This window comes from Tursiops truncatus, chromosome 8, assembly GCF_011762595.2.
Source record: "Tursiops truncatus isolate mTurTru1 chromosome 8, mTurTru1.mat.Y, whole genome shotgun sequence".
Taxonomy (NCBI): Eukaryota; Metazoa; Chordata; class Mammalia; order Artiodactyla; family Delphinidae; genus Tursiops; species Tursiops truncatus.
In genome coordinates, this window is record NC_047041.1 from 12,084,155 (window position 1) to 12,102,851 (window position 18,697).

General features: G+C 47.0%; 1 protein-coding gene across 7 annotated transcripts in view; it reads right to left on the reverse strand.

The window, feature by feature from the left end:
* Nucleotides 1-3,181: 3,181 nt before the first annotated feature.
* Nucleotides 3,182-18,697, reverse strand: part of GRIK4 (glutamate ionotropic receptor kainate type subunit 4) — a 354,683-nt gene continuing 339,167 nt past the window's right edge. For 3 of the 7 annotated variants that reach the window (XM_073808072.1, XM_033861894.2, XM_033861893.2), the window contains 2 exons: nt 7,291-7,409; nt 3,182-3,994 (listed from right to left, as the gene is read on the reverse strand). In XM_073808072.1, coding sequence (XP_073664173.1) covers nt 3,635-3,994; nt 7,291-7,409 — 479 coding nt within the window. In that variant the 3' untranslated portion in view covers nt 3,182-3,634. Of the gene's footprint in view, nt 6,871-7,290; nt 7,410-8,691; nt 8,758-18,697 lie in introns of those variants that run through there. The other 4 variants (XM_033861895.2, XM_073808074.1, XM_073808073.1 and 1 more) reach the window with 4 other exon arrangements.

Sequence of the window (18,697 nt, forward strand, 5' to 3'; positions counted from 1 at the left end):
CACTCCGTTGGGCTAATGGCGAGGGATCTGCCTGTGGGGGGCAGGGAGCCACCTTTCACAGAAAGGCACTGGAATAACTCAAGGCAACTAAAAGCTTACTTTTCTCTTTGAGAGGCCCCATAGGAAGCACTAGCTTTAAGTGAAATCTTTATGAAAGGATTCCTTCTCTGAATTTTCCCAACAGGTCTCTTTGTTATTACCCCAAGAGAGCTGCCTACCAGTCAGGGAATCAAATCTCCCTTATCGTGTCCAGACTGCTTTACTGCTGCACACACCCCCTTGGCGGGAGGGCTACAAATGGTTCTCTCAAGCTGCACTCAAACCACCAGCCTGCCGTGTCTGAAATGCCCCAGCCCTTTCTGGCCTCGTGTATTTGACTCCTACACCATAGGGAAGTCCCCCTTGGATTCCAAAAGAAAATTAAACTCCTTGGAATTCCAAACTAATAAACTTTCACAGAGTGGCCCCAGGTGGATTGGTTATCATGATATTTTGGTCTCACCTAACCAATAAGAGGGCCGGTTGGCAAGTTCCCAGGATGAATATTCTCATATAAGCTTTGGATTAGAGGAAGCCAAAAGATTTTCGGCCATCTACATGCTCAACTTACACCCCACCTGGGTTCTGAGGTAGAGATCTGGTGACGATTGGGGCCCTGCAAGGCAATTAAAAGAAATAAAGCGAAGTATTATATTTTAATTGATGTAATCTTCAAGCTCCCAGTGGAATCTGGGGTGATATCTGACTAGAGTTACCCTAGGTATCAATAGATGACTATTCTGTGAAAGTGCATTTAGGAAGACAAAACCCTATGAATCCTGAACTTCATTAACATGTGTATCCGTTTGGGGAGGGGCGGGGGATTGGCTCTGCCTCCAGGACTACAAATTGAAAGAAGCCACCTAGATTTTTCTGGGGTCTGAACAAAGAGCGGAAGAGGATAGGGAATGGAGAGGGAGCGAGAAAAGGGCAGGTGGAGGGGAAGACAAAATGTGGATTTCTACTTTTATTTGCTTTCAGAGTACCTGGATTTTAGACACACCAAGCCATTCTTTCCAAACCCAGACAGCTTTCATCCATCACTAACATTTCAGGGTTTGTTTCTGTTTTATTGTAAATATTGCAGTCGAAGAAAGATAAACAGACAAGAAAAAACGGCTTTATACAGTATACAGAATCAGATAGAAAATACAGAATGGAAAAGAAAGCCGGCAACCAACAGATAAAAAGTGGAGACAAACCAAGGAAGAGACCTAGCTGGTTGCAGATTCACGCACCAGCTTCAGTGAGGTGCAGCAATGGTCCCAGCAGCTAATAGAAAATGCCTAGCGCTGTCAGTCTTATCTTTATTCCGTGAAAGAAACAGACTTTATAAATGATTCATGTGGACATTTATTTCACCAATCCATTTTATAAAAGTTTGCTATTGATCAAGATATCCTGCTCATAAAAACGAGTTTTTTTGTGTGTTTTTTTTTTTTTTTTTTTAAAAAAAACAACCCTTCCTGCCCCACATGCGATCTGACAGTAGGGACCACATTGTCAGAAGCACGGAATGGAGCTGTGGGTCGGGGCAGCACGGCACCATTGCAGTCTGCCGTCCATCTGCCTTCAGGTGCCCTTCCCACCAAATCCACGTTTCTCCAGGAGGCTCTAAGCAAGGTTTAAAAAATGCCTCATGTCCTGCAGAGCTTGCCGACATTTGATGGTTTAAGAGGGGAAAGTAAAAAGATTCAAATTCATAAGAGAGAAGAGGTCAGCCTAGGACAAAACTGGCATCCTTTATAGGAACCATCGGGGTACCCCCAGGATGGCAGTTCTAACTAATAATCCTGGCACAAAGAAGATGTCGACCTGATGTCGACGGCAAAAACATGGAATTAAGCTCGTTGTCTTGCAAAGGTGTCTTTATTTTAGTACGTTCAGAACAGAAACAACGTGAGGACAATTTGATTCAAGGTGGTGACAGCGGGGGAGATGGCCCTAGTGGCTGTTTAGTTCTCTCTCCTCTGAATTTTCTAAGTTGACAAACAGAAATTGCATAGAATTTGTTTTCAATCAGAAAATGAAAACTCTCTGTGTGAAACTCCCAACTGGCGAAGCCAACCGAAGGTCAAACAGCTGCTGAGAAGCTTCACCCCTCCCGCTGAGTGCTCCGGACACTGCAAACATCTCACAAGTAGAGAAGTACTTAGCAGGCATCTGACAGCCTGGAAAGCATCAGTAACTCCGATTGTGTAGATGAAAGAGAAGTGAGATGCTTCATGTAAAGTCATACAAGGGGGGCTACTGCCCATGCTTAGGTGAGGACTCAAGAGTCCCTAGTTCCCAGGCCTGTGTATTGACTACAAGACCCTACCTCTCTCCCAGGAACCTGGCAAATTCTTGATTACTTAAGATCTTCCCATATAATAAACACACACACACACACACGCACACGCACACACACACACATTTGCACCGAGGTCTCACATCTAGTAGCAAGAAATCACCCAATCCATGATAGCCTTGGGGGGGTCTGGCTTCATAGGCAGCTACCGAGTTTGATTAAAAAGAGGTGCAGTTGACAAAGTATGCACCAGACCAGCAGGGCAGCCCCATCCTTCCCCACCTGAAGACAGCACGTTCCTGCTGAAGCCAAGGCCACTGTTGGGGAAATTTGTATTTACCCTCTCTGCTCCTTAAACAAGGGCCTGGGATACTTTGTGCCTTCTACTCTCCTCCGCTATCTCTCTTCTTCAGAGATCACATTCACCAAAGACCAAATCAAACCCAATCATAGGGAAAGTCGAAAAGAGAGAGAAAGAAAGGACAAATTAACCTCTGAAATCCCAGGCATTTCAAGGTCTCTCAGTAAACTATGAGTTAATTGGGTTTTGGCATTTAAAAAATTACTGGACCTTTCTTTGATATTCTCCACCTAATTCACCACCTCCTGCATGACCTGTGGCCCCAGTCACCACACAGAAAGGAGAGTTCAGCATCTGTAGTCTGATGCACTGGCCGCTTCATATTCTAAAATTTAGGAAAATGGTAACAGGGATTATTGTGACTTCAATTCCCTAACCCAGCCTCCCCCTCCAAGAAAACGAAACAAAGGAATAGAATTGAGACAACAAAGAAGAAAAGGAGGGAAGGAGAGAAACAGAGAAAACAAAAGAAAAGAACATTAACAAAAATATACAAATCCAGAAAAGAAAAACTTCCCTGTTGAGTTTAATTTTTTTTTTTTTTTTTCCTGTAAGAACTAGACCCAGGGTACAATGGCCCCTTCCTAGGGGGAAATTCCTCTGATGACGCCACCAATCCATCAGACGGTCTGGGCAGGGACCCCTCCCACCCCGACTCTTTAGTTTTGTTGGGAGGGAAAGGCCCACTGCGGGAAGAGGGGGCTTGTGGCCAGGTGGGAGAGCGTCCCCTGCCACTCGGGCTCAACGTCTCAGCTCCCCGGACCAGGGCGCCGTCTCCGGCTGGGGCGTCAGGCTCTTTGATCATTTTGTAAAGTTACTGGATCCAAAATCTGGAGAGAAGGGTGGACGATGTACAAGTCCGGGTGCCCCGCCGGCAGTATGGCGGGCTCAGCGCATCCCGCCTCCGCAGCGGGCCGGGGAGCCGAGCATCCTCGGCGGCGGGGCTACTCGGGCTCGCTGCTGTTGGTGGTCTTCTCCCACTCCAGGCTCTCCTCGCTGCGCGCCGGCGACGGCCGCGCCCGCAGGCCCTGGAAGCGGCGGCACTCGGGGCACACGCGTATGTGCGTGCAGCCGCGGGCCACCAGGGCGGCCTCCTGGGCCAGTCTCTGCGCCAGCTGGTCAGGCTCCCCGGCCCCGCACAGCTTGCCGTTGCTGAGGGTCACGGTGCCCCGGGGCCGGCGCTGCTCCTCGGGTATGGGGGGCTGCGGCGGCGGTAGCCCGGCGCGCCGCCGGCGCGGGTGGACACTGTCCTGACACAGGATGATGCTGCGCAGCTCGCTCACCATCTCCTGGCAGACGGACACCTGGAGGACACGAGGAGGTCACAGCCCGACCTCTCAGGACCAGCCCCCGAGGGTCCCCTGCGGGCTCATTCGGGCGCGCGATTAGGGTGCAGTGTTTCACAATTATATCATCTTATATGTTTGAAGGTCTTTCAATCCACCTCCTCACTTCCACCCGCTATTTAATATTCAAACATCCTCCATACCATCCCGCCAGCTGGTCGTCTTGTCTTTGAACGGCTTCAAAGACACTGATCCCACCATGTTGGGAAGGTGCCGCTACCATTTTTGCAGATTACCCTTAAACGCTGCTTCCTTCTACTGACTTAATTCCTCTCCCTGAACTTTTCATCCATCCATCCCAGTTAAATTTGGACCTTGAAGCCGACTAAATAAATAATCCCTTTACCGCATGTCAGTCTTTCAAGCCTGTGAAAAAACAACCATGTCTCCATGAACATTCTGTTCTCGGGCCAAAGAGTCTCATTTCTTTTAATCAGCTGGTTATGGCTGGAAAGGCTGCGTTCTAACAATAACTATAATAACAAAAACAAGGCAATCTACTCCTGCAGCTCTGCCATCTCCTGATAAGAAACTCTTGGGTCCAGCTGTGTTTCAAAATATTTTGAATTTTGACAAGGTAATACAATGCACATAAAATATGTATCACTTCCAGTGGGCTCTGGGGAAGACCCTGTATTCAAACACATTAATATTTCTGTAGCAAAATGAATATACGTTCACACCAGGTGAGTTAAAGACCACAAACAATAGCCTCATACGAGTCCAAGTTAAGGTTTGTCACCAAAAGCATTGGCATCAAACTTACAAAAAGCTTGGAACTTTTTGAGCTTTTGAGGTTTCAGAATTGTGGATGAAGAATCTTGAACCTGTACCACGACTACTACTGTTACACCCATTTCACAGATGTGGAAATAGAGGCTCAGAGAAGTTAGATACCTTGCCAGAAATCACTCGACTAACAAACAGCTGACCCAGAATTTGAACCTAAACCTACATACTGCAGAGCACATGCATGCTCTGCTTTCTTCTCTACTCTGTGCTGGAAAGGACACTTTCTCCCGTTACGATGGGAGAGGCAGCTTTCTGTTCTTTCACGTTCCTTCTTCCAGTCTTCCCGTTCTATCAACAGGATAGTTGTTCTACCATAGTCAAATAGTTAACTTAGCCTTTACTCTTCTTTCTAGATGTTGGGAGAGCGTGAACTCCTCACTGAATTTTTCAAGGTACATCCAGACCACTGGCGAGCTCTTGGGAGAATAACCCAGCGTGCACAGATCCTCTACCTGAAGCAGCTACAGAGAAGTAGAATCCCCTAATGGAACACGGCCTGAGTTAGGACTTGAGACCTGGATTCTAGACCCAAGGTTGTTAGTGAATAGCAGAAACTGTAGTCAAGTCACTTGACTTCTCTGTGCTTCTAATAATAATTACAACAAAAACACCTCCACCTGCCTAATCTATTATATGTGACAAGAACATAAAGACATATATTGATATTTATTGACTGTCAACTAAGTATCAAACACTGTGCTTTGCAGTGGAAATACAGACACAAAGGACTCAGTCCTTACTTTCAGGCAGTGCAGTGTCTCGTAGCCAGGCTGATACGAAAATAATTGACACACAGTTTGTAAGTGCTCTATGTGCTGGTTACAGGGGTGGTGGAAAGGAGGAGGAATGAGCAACTTTCTGGTCCAGGGAAGAAGGCAGGAGAACTGTGGAAGGTTTCACAGGGACAGGAACACCTGAACGAGGTCTTAGGAAGAGGTAAGAGCACAGCCATTTAAGGGGTGGACAGAAGGAGAAAGCCAGTAACGCTGGAGAGGGAAGGAGGAGGGAAACCAAGAGAGCTTGGAGCAGGCAAGGCAAGGGAGGAGAGAGTTCTGGAAAGAGCGGTCCACTTCATCAAGGGCCACACTGAGGTCCAATAAGGCCCAGTGGGTTCTCTTTTGGTTTTGTTCATTGGGAGGGGTCAGACCTCTCAGCCATGACCTTTCGGGGAAGGGGTGGGGAGAAGCCAGCTGCCGTGGAGTGAGGCCCGAATGGGAGGCGAGCACATGGAGAGAGAGGCAGTCGGATCACCTGGGCTTGCAAGAGGAGAGGGGTAGGGCAAGAGCTACAGCATCATGGCTATTATTTGAAGATACGGATAAACATGAGCATAGTTTTGGACTTGGGGGAGAGAGCAGGCAAAAAAAATAAATAAAGGGGAGAAAAAGGATAATCCTAGAGGAGCTGAGGAAAGGTGGCAACAAGGCAGAGATGGAGGGATGACCAGAACACCTGCAGAAGCCCTGGGGGTGGCTCCAGTTGTGGGTAAATTTTCAGGTGGGTGTTTTAATTTGGGGCTGGTCACTCCTGAGTTCCAGGTGAGGCAGGAGGCAAAATTAGTCATGGAGGAGCGAAGGGATGTGAGGAGTGTGGGTGATGGCTTGGAAGTCCTACTGGGAAGTGGGAAAGAGGCTGAGCACAGAAAAGGAAAAGACTGGTCAGCAGTGTTGAATGGAGCCCTATATGAGGCTGGACCGCCTAGGTTTATAGGGGTGCTGTACTCTTCTGTACTGTTATCTGCTGTTAGGAGCTGTCAATTAGGGAAGGAGATTTTAGGACGATCAGGAGTTGGGAGATTGAGATAGAGGCCAATGTATTTCAAAAACCAAACAATGCAAGTAGCGTGTAATGATTTGTGCCCTGGAATGGAGATGGAATGGGGTAAAGTCGTCTTCCTTCTCTCAGCCTCTTCCATCTGTGTGAAGTTTATATTAACCCAGTTTCTAAGCCACAGGTTTGGGAACTAAACTTATTCAAAATCCCTGAGAAGGAAGATGTCATTAGGAGCTCTCGTGAATTGGGATATCTCTAAACAGCTTTACCTGCAAGGCAAAAACATACTTAAGATGGAAGAACCAAAGCCATCGTTTCCATTAGTAACCTGGTACTTTCGCCTGTTTGCCCTTATAACACTACATCTTAAATCATAGTTGTGTTAAGTCTTCGTTGTTTATAAAACATTTTTCACAGATTTATTTGCTGGGCTGTTTCAAAGAAGAATCTGAAGCCCAGAGAGGTTATGTGCCCTTTCTGTGGCTGCATAATTAGTAAGTGATGAAGCCTGAACCCTGAGCTCCTGTCCTCGGAACTGGGATTCTTTCCGCTGTGCTGCTGTTCCATGGGTGCCCCACCCTCCTGTGGGATTTCACAAGTTCTGTCTGAAATGACCTTTGTCCCTGTGTGAGCCTGTGAACTTGGCCCTGCTTGCCAATACTATAGGTCATACCCCTTAGAAGGTTTACCTCGGTCGCTTCTGAGTGTCGGAGAGTCCATAAAAACTCCAACATAGCCATAAAAATGGCCACGATTAAGCCACAAATAAGAACCACAAAGATTCCACCAATATTCTCCATTCCCAGTCCTGTAAGAAAGTGAGAACGAACAAAAAATAGTGTAAAAGAGCTGGGAGACATAATCATTCTACCAAAAATGCTGAATGACCAGAACCTGAGTCCTGTAGACATTTTACACACATGTTCCTTGAGATATAATTATTCTTCGGAACCAAAAATGCAGCGTAGCTGGAGTAGCAGAGGGGAAAGGGCTCTAGATGTAAGTGGAGGAGATTGGTGAGAAGCTTTCTGGGGTGCGAGGGTCAGTCAGTTTTAGAAAAGGGCTAAGGAAAATTTTGATTTAGCATATAGAGACATGATAGCAAAATACCAGTAAATCCTAGCACTTTCATAAAAATTTCATCAATCTTCCTAGTATTGTGTTTGCTTCATATAAAGCAACTGTCGTAACCAAACTATGGATAGAAAAAATTACATTGACTTAATTGTGTCAACGTGTTACTAACAGACTTACTTGGAAAGCAAAACGTTTTATCCCAGGTGGTTCCCGAACCTGGCTGCCATCAGAACCACCTGGGAAGCTCAGTAAAGGTATGGATTCCTAACCCTCACCCCAGACATATTGAATCTCTATCTCTGGAGATGCGGCCCAGGAATCTGTATTTTAAAATGCATTTCACAAGGGATTCTTTTCCAGCCAGGCCTAAAATTTGTTTGCAGATTGGTATTTTGGGAAGCACTGTGTATGGCTAAGTTCCTTGAAGGTAGGCAGTTTCTGGTTGTAACCTCATTGCCAAGCATGATACCCGGCATATCATATATACTCAATACATATTTCTGGAATTATACGGTTGTGTCCAACACTGAGTTAGCTATGTAATTGGATGTTTTGGTACTAGAGAAACCCAAACGTTAGGGGAGTGTCCGAAACACATTAAACCCTGATTCAAGAGGCGCCACAGTCATAAATCAAAGAGCATCTTTTATCCTGAAAAATGCCAAGAGGGAAACTTATGTCCTGTGCTGTTGGAATGCCTGCACACTTGAGTGTTTGTTCAACCAGCAGTGCCTTCATGGGACACAGAGCTATGTCGGTGTCAGGGAAAGCCAGCTTCATACAACACTGAGATGAGCCATGGATCAGAAGCAGAAATCTGACACTGCTTCCTACACTTTGGAAAGCTGGAAAAATGGCCCTACCTAGCCATTTTACGATTCCTTGGGTTTTCTCTCACAAAGACTCACATGGCTGTCTGTTGGTTTTTTGTTTTGTTTGGTTTTGAAAATAACACAGCTCGGCACAGTGCCTGCCTACACCAATAATCTGCTACAATGGCTCCAAGGGCTTACATCATGAATGTACCCAGTGGATGGTATACTCTGGTCTGCTGGTCCACACAGCCAACTCTTGGGTACCTGTGTGAGTAAACATCCTCTATTGTGAATAATCAGAAAGAGGAGATGACTTAAAAATTCAGTTCTAAGGGAAGGCACACAGCGTTGGGAGTAGATTTCTACCCTCCAAGAGGAAGGTGCTTGGGCTTCATTTGTTCACCTGCCCCCCTAACCTGGGACCATTTGGGCAGAAGGCTTTTAACCATAGGAACATCCGGGGACAAAAGGGCCACTTAAGGGGGAATGCAGCAAGGACATAGCTGGGGTGTCCAGCCACAGATTTAGGGGTGGTGAGAACCGGGTATTGGGACGTGCATCTGAGTATCATGGACAAACTAGTTTCTCCAGCCAGCCCATGTAGAGAAAGGGCTCCCCAGTGAAGGGGAAGTGATGACTGTGATACCAAAGATGCCCACCTGTTCAGGTAAACAGAGCTCCAAGTGACTGGTGAGGTACCACAAGACTTTCCTGTCACCTTGGGATAGCTCTGCCTAATGTAGAAAAAGACTAGGATCCCCTTGAAGGGCTTCAACCTCCCCTCGTGTTTCTGCAGAGCTGTTCTCCCCTCCTCGAGTCCAATTCGGCCATCTGGACTCTAGTGTTTCCCTGTCGCCCTCAGTCACCATCCCAGCCCTCCCCAACCTTTCTCCCCCTACTGACTCTTCCCCTCAGTGCACACACACACTCACGTCTTTCCCTTCTTAAAGAAAAATACAAAATCCTTCTCCCTCCAGCTCTGTCTAGTGAATACCCTTCTCTTTCCTTCCTTCCCTAGGCAAGATTTTTGAAACTGTCTCTATCAGAACTATGTTAAGACAGTCCTTAAAAGGCTTACATTTGGAGACCCATCCCACATGAAAGCAAGTAGGAGAAAATGCACCCACATCTTATGTTAAATGCATTTTAAAAATTTTGCTTCTGATGTGACGGAGTGGCAAGCAACAGTTAATGTATAATTGGCTGTGATTTCTCAGCAGTCGTTCATACAAGAGAATGTTTGCAAAAGGAGAAAAATCAAACCAAAAAAAAATTGTTTCTAGGGCTTCCCTGGTGGCGCAGTGGTTGAGAGTCCGCCTGCCGATGCAGGGGACACGGGTTCGTGCCCCGGTCCGGGAGGATCCCACATGCCGCGGAGCAGCTGGGCCCGCGAGCCATGGCCGCTGAGCCTGAGCGTCTGGAGCCTGTGCTCCGCAACGGGAGAGACCACAACAGTGAGAGGCCCGCGTACCGCAAAAAAAAAAAAAAAAAAAAAAAAAGTTTCAAAATGTAATGAAGTTTTTATGAATATTAAATTTAAAAATTAATGAAGTCGAAACAATGTTACATTTTGGAGATAGTTAATTACACGTCTTAATTTGATTTAGCAGTTTTCTTTTTGCATTTTGAAGCTAATAATTTTTTTCAGATCTCAAACATAATTTTGAACACTTGAAAATCTTTTAGGCGCTAGGTGGTCTGTCTATGGTATCTAAAGGAGAAAATGATTGCGTCTGAATTCACTTTTATTCTCTCGATATTCACTTGTCATCCCATGAAATTTTGTCTTGTACCACTAAAACCAAGCTCACTGAGGTTACCAACGAACATTTTGTTTCTAACCTATCGGAAAATTTCCAGTCCCAATCTTAAGTGACCTCTGGTAACACCTGACATTGTCAACCACACCCCCTTCTTGGCATTTTTTTTTTTTTTTTTTTTTTTGTCCACGCTGCGAGGCTTGTGGGATCTCAGTTCCCCCACCAGGGATTGAATCCAGGCCACAGCTGTGAAAGCGCCGAATCCTAACCACTGAACCACCAGGGAACTCCCCCTTCTTGGCTTTTTACGAAGCCATTGCTCTCTGCTCTCCACCAATCTTCTCAATCGCCTTTGCCTGCTCTGAGGCATATTCTCCCATTTCCCTGCATTTGGCCTCTTATCTCTCCTCCATGCACTGTCCTGCTGATTTTGCCTCCTAAATACTTTTCAATTTCTTACCTTCTCTCTCTCTCTCTCTCTGCTACCACTTCCCTAGCTCAAGGCCCCACCATCTCTTGCTTGGACTTTGGCGGCATCTCCAAAGTGATTTCCCTGCTCGTAGCTGTGTCCTCCTCAACTTTACCGTCCACCTAGTTGCCTGAGTGATCTTTCTGATCAGAGATGCTTTCTGATACAACATATGCCGCTCTAATATTGCATAAAATAATAATTAGTTTCATGTTATATATCTGGATTTCCCACTAGACTGTGATTCCCTTGAGAGGAAGAGCCATGTCTCGTTCAACTCTATAACCCCTGGCACATCGTAAGAGCCCAATAAATGTTTGTTGAAAAAATGAGCTGACAGAAAGAGGATAAGGACATCCCAGGTGCAGAACCATGAATTCTCAAAAGCTTTGGATACATACTGTGATATGTATTCATTCCTAATTAAATGTTGTTTAAAATAATCATAAAGTGGGCCAGCCCTCGTTCAGTGCTCCCAGCCTGGTGGCCTAGACTGCACTCTGTGGCTGGCCAGAGTGGGACTGAACATGGTGTGGACGATCCACAGCATGGACTTGACCACACGCGGTCGTGGGCAGGCGTGGGGGGATGGGATAGGGTTATAAATGGACAGGTGATCTGTGCTGGGATAATCTTGATCAGATCAGGGAAAGCTTCTTTGAGGAGCTCAGGTTTGAACAGGATGCTGGTAGAAACCATGAGTCACTGAAACACCCCACAGCCTCTCTTTCCCAGCTTCTCGCGTTTCAGGGCCAGCATGTTAATCACGGGTGTTGGCTCCAGCGTGCTGACTCCTGGCTGAGTGGCCCCCTCCTCTTAGGAGCGGGGCTTGTATACCATTGGTGCCTTTAGGAACTTATTGGAAAGTGGAAGCAAGAATAGATTGCTGGCAGAGTCGGAGTTGAGAAACAGATGGAGCGGGGAGCGGGAAGCGGAGTTAGGAGGCAGCAGCAGTTCCGTTAACGCTGTCGTTAGTCATTCTCCTAGAAGTCAAATGCCTTCCCCAGCTCAGAGCCCTCACTCAGAGGAGCCTGTCATGTGGACTCCCTCCAGGCTGACCCCAAGGCCCTCCACACCTGCAGGGGAGTCATCTCATCACTCCCCCTTCCCTTCTTCAGACGGGACCTCACAGAAGCCATCCAGACAGATGGCGTTGAAACTGAGATTTTCTCCTGACACTTGAGTCTCTGAGCCTCAGCTAGGCCTTGGCCATAAGACTGTATTAACCGAAATGGAATCAAACTCTCCCCACAAACTCCTGGTTGATTGAAGACCAACTGTGGTGTGTCACTCACAGATTGCCCACAAATACAAATGATAGTTGACAAATGCAAATGAAGAACATTGTCTCTAGAACTAGAATGGCCACCTGGAAGGGAGAATCTGAGTAGATTTGAATCTCCACCCACCCACCCACCTGCTCTGTCTTCCGTTCTGACTGGCAAATAATCGCTTCTTGGATTCAGGTGCGCTTATGTCCCAGCCCTTAAAACCCATTCATATCTCCAGATGGCACTGTGGAAATTTGTAACTGCGATGCAGGAAAGCTCATTCTGAATGGGAGCCTGGGAAGCAAAGAGGCAGAGTCACAGGAGCCACAGAGCAGGTGCAGAGGGAGGAGAGACCATTATACCACAATCCCGTCAAGGGACAGTGTATTTAGTCTTTGACTTTGGTCAACACATCTTTCTCAAGAAAGCTCCCGTGAGCTGAGCACTATGCTAGGTGCTGAAGCTTGGGGCAATCTTCCACATTGAACATATTTGACAAAAACATGGATTCTTTGACCATTTTGACTTTCCAGCACTTCCTAATGCAGAGCTACATTCACCTACATCCATGCAAATACATTAAGTGGGCCCATCTCCATGGACTTATCTGTTGTAAACAGCAACTTCACGTGCCCATACGTGAGCTGACCCGTATGACCTTCCCAGAAAATATAAAGCGAATCGTCATGTTCGCACTGCTGAGGACTGTGAAATACTAAGTTTGCCATTTCTTCTTGCATTGACCGTGACATCTGTTGACTAGACCTAGGAGATTCTGGAGACGGTGATGGCAGAAGGGTAGAGGAAGGAACGCAGAATAGAAGAGGGATGGTAGAGGCATCTGATAAACATTGCAATTTATCAAAACACAAGTTATGGGAGAGGTACTTTACAATTTATCAAAAGATGAGCTCAAGCACCTCATTTAAAAAAAAATTCTCTACCTCATTCAATTATTAAAAATACTATAAAGAAAGTCCACGGTTGGCATTTTACAATTAAAGAAATGGAAATTCAGAGAACTTCAAGAATTTGCCCAAAGTCTTCAGAGCTCAGATGTGAAATCTAGATAAATCTGACTCTGCCCAGCTAATATTTATAAAAATAAAGCTGACCTTTATGAATGTTTAATATGAGCCAGGTTACCAGGCTAAACATTTTAATTCAATCCTAACAGTTGCCCTGTGAAATTGGCACTACCCTTACCTCCATGTTCCTGACCAGGAAACCAAGGTACTGGAGTCAGCGAACTTGCCCAGGCTGGCGAGGGGAAGTACCAGGTCCAGATGGAAGCCAGAGCCTGAGCCCGTATCCCTACCCCCATATCACTTCTCCCCAGAACTCGGGGCCCCCATGGTCCCTCATGCTGCAAGGGGCGTGATAACAGACCTCCACCTGGCTCCCTGTGACTGAGTTCATTCCTAGGACCACGCCAACCTCACCCCCAGTGACTGGGGAAGTGAGACCTATGTACGGGCTATTAGTTCCACTTATAAAATCCCCTTCTCTCCTTGGGAACATTACAGCAAATGTCTGAATCGATGATCCATTGACTTAATCTTGGCTCACTTTCCAGACACAGTGGGGCTGTCGTCTTTGTAACTGCTGACCTCCTTTGACGCAGACACACTGGGCCATGGTTCACCTCTGTTCCCGATCGCGCTTTCTGGCACCCCCTCCCCCGGAGTTTCCCCGTCTCTTAGCAGAGTCAATCTGATTTGATTAGGAAGAGGCTTCCTCGGCAAGCATCACTTCGAGACACTATCTAAACTCCCATATTCAGGTTTCCAGTCTTGGCCCTCTCCAGAGAAACCAGAGAACCAGGATAATAGAGCTGAGCCCCCAGGGAAGAAAGAGAAAGGAAAACGTCCCCGCGATTCCCCCAACCCCCCTCATCACTCGCCCCCGCTCTTGCTAAGATGTCTTACACTTTCATTCCCGCCGTGCCAGACAGCAAACTTCCTGCTCTCTAAGGATTTTGTGAGTCAATGCCACCGGCCTCTTTTCCATCCTTGAAAGGGGACCCTGATTTTCACAGCCTGGTGGTGTATTTATGTTCCTTTGAAGCCTGATTGTGAGCTTGTGTTTTTCAAGATAAAAGTATTTAATTTCCTTGGAATTCACCGACTACCTTTTTGTCTGGTAATTGTTCTGCAAAGCCTTCGGTAATCCAATCCCCTTGAATTGGGATGCTGGCCTCTGTGAGTGGCTAGCGATATTTCTTTTTATAGGAGTTGAGTGAGAAAATAAATAAAATAAGTGTTTTTGAAAAGACAAGGCAGAAGAAAATGAAACAGCTTGGAATGAAGCCTGCTTCTTTTTGTAATTCTCCAGTCTTCCACATGATCTGCCATTGCGTTTTTCAGCTGTGTATGCAGGTAGCTGGTCACTGAGCTATAGGCAGGGAAAGAAACGGGGAGATGAAGCCAAGGGGTAATGTTGAGGTTCTCACCAGAGCCAAGTAAGACCTGACAAAAAGACTCAGATGGTGGCATCATCCCAATGTTAGGATTCTTCTCTGGAATTTGGCAGTGATACCGGAGCTGTAATACTGGGTTAGAAGTGGAGTAGCGGCAGATCCTTTCCTTTGAAATTTCTCACATTTTAATAGGATAATGAAGTAGAAAAGGATTAGGTGAGGCACTGCACATTGTCTGGTACATTGCAATTGATGTCACTCTCAGTTTCAGAGATCTCTTGAGAACAGGACCGCCCTCACAGTTCCCTTCACCTCCATCCCTCTCTGTCTTCTCCATCTCCTCCTCCTTTCTTTAGGCACACGTGGAAGCCAACTGATCCCAACCACGAAAAGAAAGATCCCCTGGAAGCTGCTTTGGAAAGCAAATGAAAAGGACTGCCCTTTGTTCAATTTGAGACACAAGAAAAAACATGGTCCAGCGGCTCCATTCCTGGCCACCATGAAAGACTTAAAGGAAGAGATCTTTCAGGCCAGACTGGTCCCTGTTCTTCTGCCACAGGACAGGGGGTGTCTCTCGAGCAGTGAGTTTTATTCCGGAAGTTCGATGGCTAATTTGTCACAGGGAGACCAAGCAGTGGCTCTGTTCCTTCCAGGCTAGTGCTTCTGGCCTGGCTTGGGGGAGGTCACGTGGACTTTCATTCAGCCAGGAAGCCTTTTAGTCTCTCTGAGTAATGTCTGTTTGGGTCTCAGCCATGGCAGAAATGGGGCCACTGCATTAAACTGGCACTAGCTGCTGCGGCTGGGCTGGGAGCCGAAGCCCTGGTTCTTACGGTGATTTGCACAGTATCTCCCAGACAGACCCCTCTTGGACATCACCACTTATTAATACAGTTCCCCCTCTCATTCCCAAGGACGACCGCATGAAGGCAAGTTAACATCGGCTGGTTGGTAGAACCCTAGCATTTTCCGAAGCACGTGGGACCTGGGCAGGATGTCTTCCACTGTTTATCTTCCCTCTTCATCTGCTCAGTTCCCTTCTCCGTGCCAGGGAACATTCGGTCCCCCAGTGCAGAGTGGAACGAAGCCTCCTGATCAGTCCTTTCCATCTTCGCTGGGAGCCTGCTTTCCCTGTGTCTCCTCTCCATCCATCCTGAGCTCTGCTGTCAGACCAGTCTTCCTAAAATTCTGTAGAATGGGGAAGAATATCCCAAGCCAACCACTCTGCAAAAACAACAGCTTAATTTTCCTATAAAGGTACCTAACATCTACCTCAAACTCCCGTTTCCACCTGATTGCCAAAAATGTAGCGATTTCTTTATGTTTAAATTTCAGGGGCTTCCCTGGTGGCGCAGTGGTTGAGAGTCCGCCTGCCGATGCAGGGGACGTGGGTTCGTGCCCCGGTCTGGGAAGATCCCACATGCTGTGGAGCGGCTGGGCCCGTGAGCCATGGCTGCTGAGCCTGCGCGTCCGGAGCCTGTGCTCCGCAATGGGAGAGGCCGCAACAGTGGGAGGCCCGCGTACCGCAAAAAAAAAAACCCAAACTTTAAATTTCAGATTTACATTCAGTTAAATACGGTGTTTTCTCTGTTCCCTCTTCACTCCCGGATGTATTTCAGGTCTGGGGCTGGGAAGGAGATTATGTGTCATGGGGGTGGGGTTAGATGTCCCATCCTAATGCCAGATTCCTCTTAGAATTCCAATATCCTTGTCTGGGGCCCCAGAAAATGCAGATCTGTCCCTGGGACCTCTCTGCCCTGGGTCCCCATGTGCCATCTCTCACGCACCCACTCCACCGTGGCGTGACACGTATTTATGGGGCATGCCAAACTCCAGAAGTAAGCAAAAATCTCTTTACCTCTTGGTATCCCCAACGAATCTAGGAGTTCTCTCTGGCACTCTCTCCCTCCCAGCAGGGCACAAGGCTCCTTCTCAGGGACCTGCCACATTCTAACATATCCTTTCCTGGTCTGCATCTTTTTATCTGGTTCGCAGACTGGGTGGCCTGGCTCTTTGAACTTCTAGTGTTAGCTTTATGCAAAGCTTCCTTCAGGTACTGGCCTTCTGTATTCCAAAATAGTGATACTTTTTTAGCAAATCAAAAACCGTGACTTCTAAGAACATAGTCTCTGCTGAGTTGGAACAACTTCTTTTGGAACTTAAAGCCAATAACTGGACTCCGTTCTTCCCGAGGCAATGACTGTGCCCTGGGACCATGAATGCCACCGACAGCTCAGAATTCCATCCACAGCACCTGCTTTCCTGAGGCCACATCTCACTCCAGAACCTTTGAGGTCTTCCACCAATGTCTCCAACTCGGTCCACTGTGCTGTTAGTGTGCCAAGGCATATGCAAAGCTCTGGGGTGTGTACAGGGCATCTTCCTGGGACACTGATTTTACTTAGAGTCTAGGAGTGAAAAGCATTTTTCTATTACATAAACATGCCCCTATTACACTGTCAGATGCAAAATTCACATGTGTTTTTAGGACAAAACCGAAGAGGAAATTCCAAACATGCTGGGCTGCTTTAGACTCTCTCCCCAGATCCCCAAACATGCATACTCAGGGTCCTCTGCTATTAATTCTTTCCCTGGGAAAGTTTGGGACATACTGGTTTGCTGTCCACATGCCTTGACCTTGTTTTCAATGCCCTCTTAACTCCAACCTCATCCTACTTATCCAAACCAATTTCTGAGTGTGACAACTCTGTTCCACAACCTTCCTAAAGCTGTGACTCCTAATGAATGCATCATGGCCCAAAGTCTCTGTAAACCTTCCCCGACTATTGTGCAGAATTAATCACTTTGTTCTCTGGGCTTCGTAACACTTTCTGTCCAGCTCTATGAAAGCATTCCTACAGTGCAACCATTATAGTGATAATCTGTGCCTCTCTTTAAACCTCTTGAGGGCAGGGCCATGTCTCATTGTTTTTCATACTCTCAGAGCCCAGCACAGCGCCTGATACACAGTGGTCTACATGGGGTGTCAGGGCTCCTGTTTGGGGGGGAAAAAGACTTAAAAAGTAGGACCAGTCTGGATGTTCTTGAGATGATTGCCCATTCATTCATTAGTTGTTCATCCTTTCATCAAATACGGATGAAATGTCAGATAATATGCTGGTCACTGGGATAGAAAAATAAATAAGACACAGACCCTGCACTTGAGATTTTCATAGTCCATGGGGGACAACTATCACCGGACAAACCAATGCCCTGAGTGTTCATCTTAGAAAAGCTATGTAGCCTTGAGGAACCTGGAGTGGACGGGCACACTCGTGGCTGTGGGTACTATTCAGACCTCAATTTCTTCTTTAGGCCTAGATTTTATAATAAAATCGGTTCTCATTTCCTTTGCACCAGCGCTTTGCTGAGCGTTTAACATGGTTTATCTAGTTCAGTCTTCACAATAGCCCAGGGAGGTGGCATTATTATTTCTAGTTCTATTCTCCAGAGGAGGAAACGGAGGCTTAAAGATGCTTCACAGTGGATATAACAAGGCCATTAATGGAGTGGAGTCCATTTGACCCAGTGCCTGTGACCTTGAACCCTGTCTACACTGCCTCAGGGGAGAGAACCAGCCTAGTGGCTGTCAGCAGAACAAATAGGCGGGCAGGAGGGAAATATGTGAGACCCATTCTTAGAGTGGGGCGTGGGGGAGCCCATTGGACTTCGGGTGAAATCTCTAATGGGAGAGAGAGACAATCTAAATTGAGGTCCCTGAGTGAAAACTGTAAGGTCCCAGCTCCTGTGTCGTCTTCCCCATCCTTGTCAATCTGCTGCCCTCCAACTGTTTCTCTATAGATTAGTGGTGAAAATAAACACAAAGAAATAAGGGCACAAAGGGGAAGGGCCTGTGGCTGGGCTTAGGAGTCAAGGATGAAAGGGGAAACTGGACAGTTGGGATCAACTCAGTAGTGAGTCTCGAGGGGAAACAGGCTCAAAGAGATCAAATAGGGTCAGGTTTATAAAAGAAAGGAAAGCCAGGAGATCCGCAACTAGTGGTAAGGAAAAGAGGCGGGAGGCCCGGAGCAGACAGAGCTGGCAGCAGGGGGCCGGTGGGGGGCCGGTGGGTTCCCTGCACCCCTCTGAGCCCTTGCTCTTGCCCACCCCCTGTTTCGCGCCGGCCTCCCGCATCTACAGCATCCCTGCATCCCCGCATATGTTCAGTCAGCTGTTCAGAGGCAGGAACAACCCAAAGGAGTAGAGAGCTGTGAGCGTGAAGGTTACTCGCGAAAGCATCATAGCACAGTTTCATTTGCCACCTTAGCGTGGCCCAGGAGGACAGTAA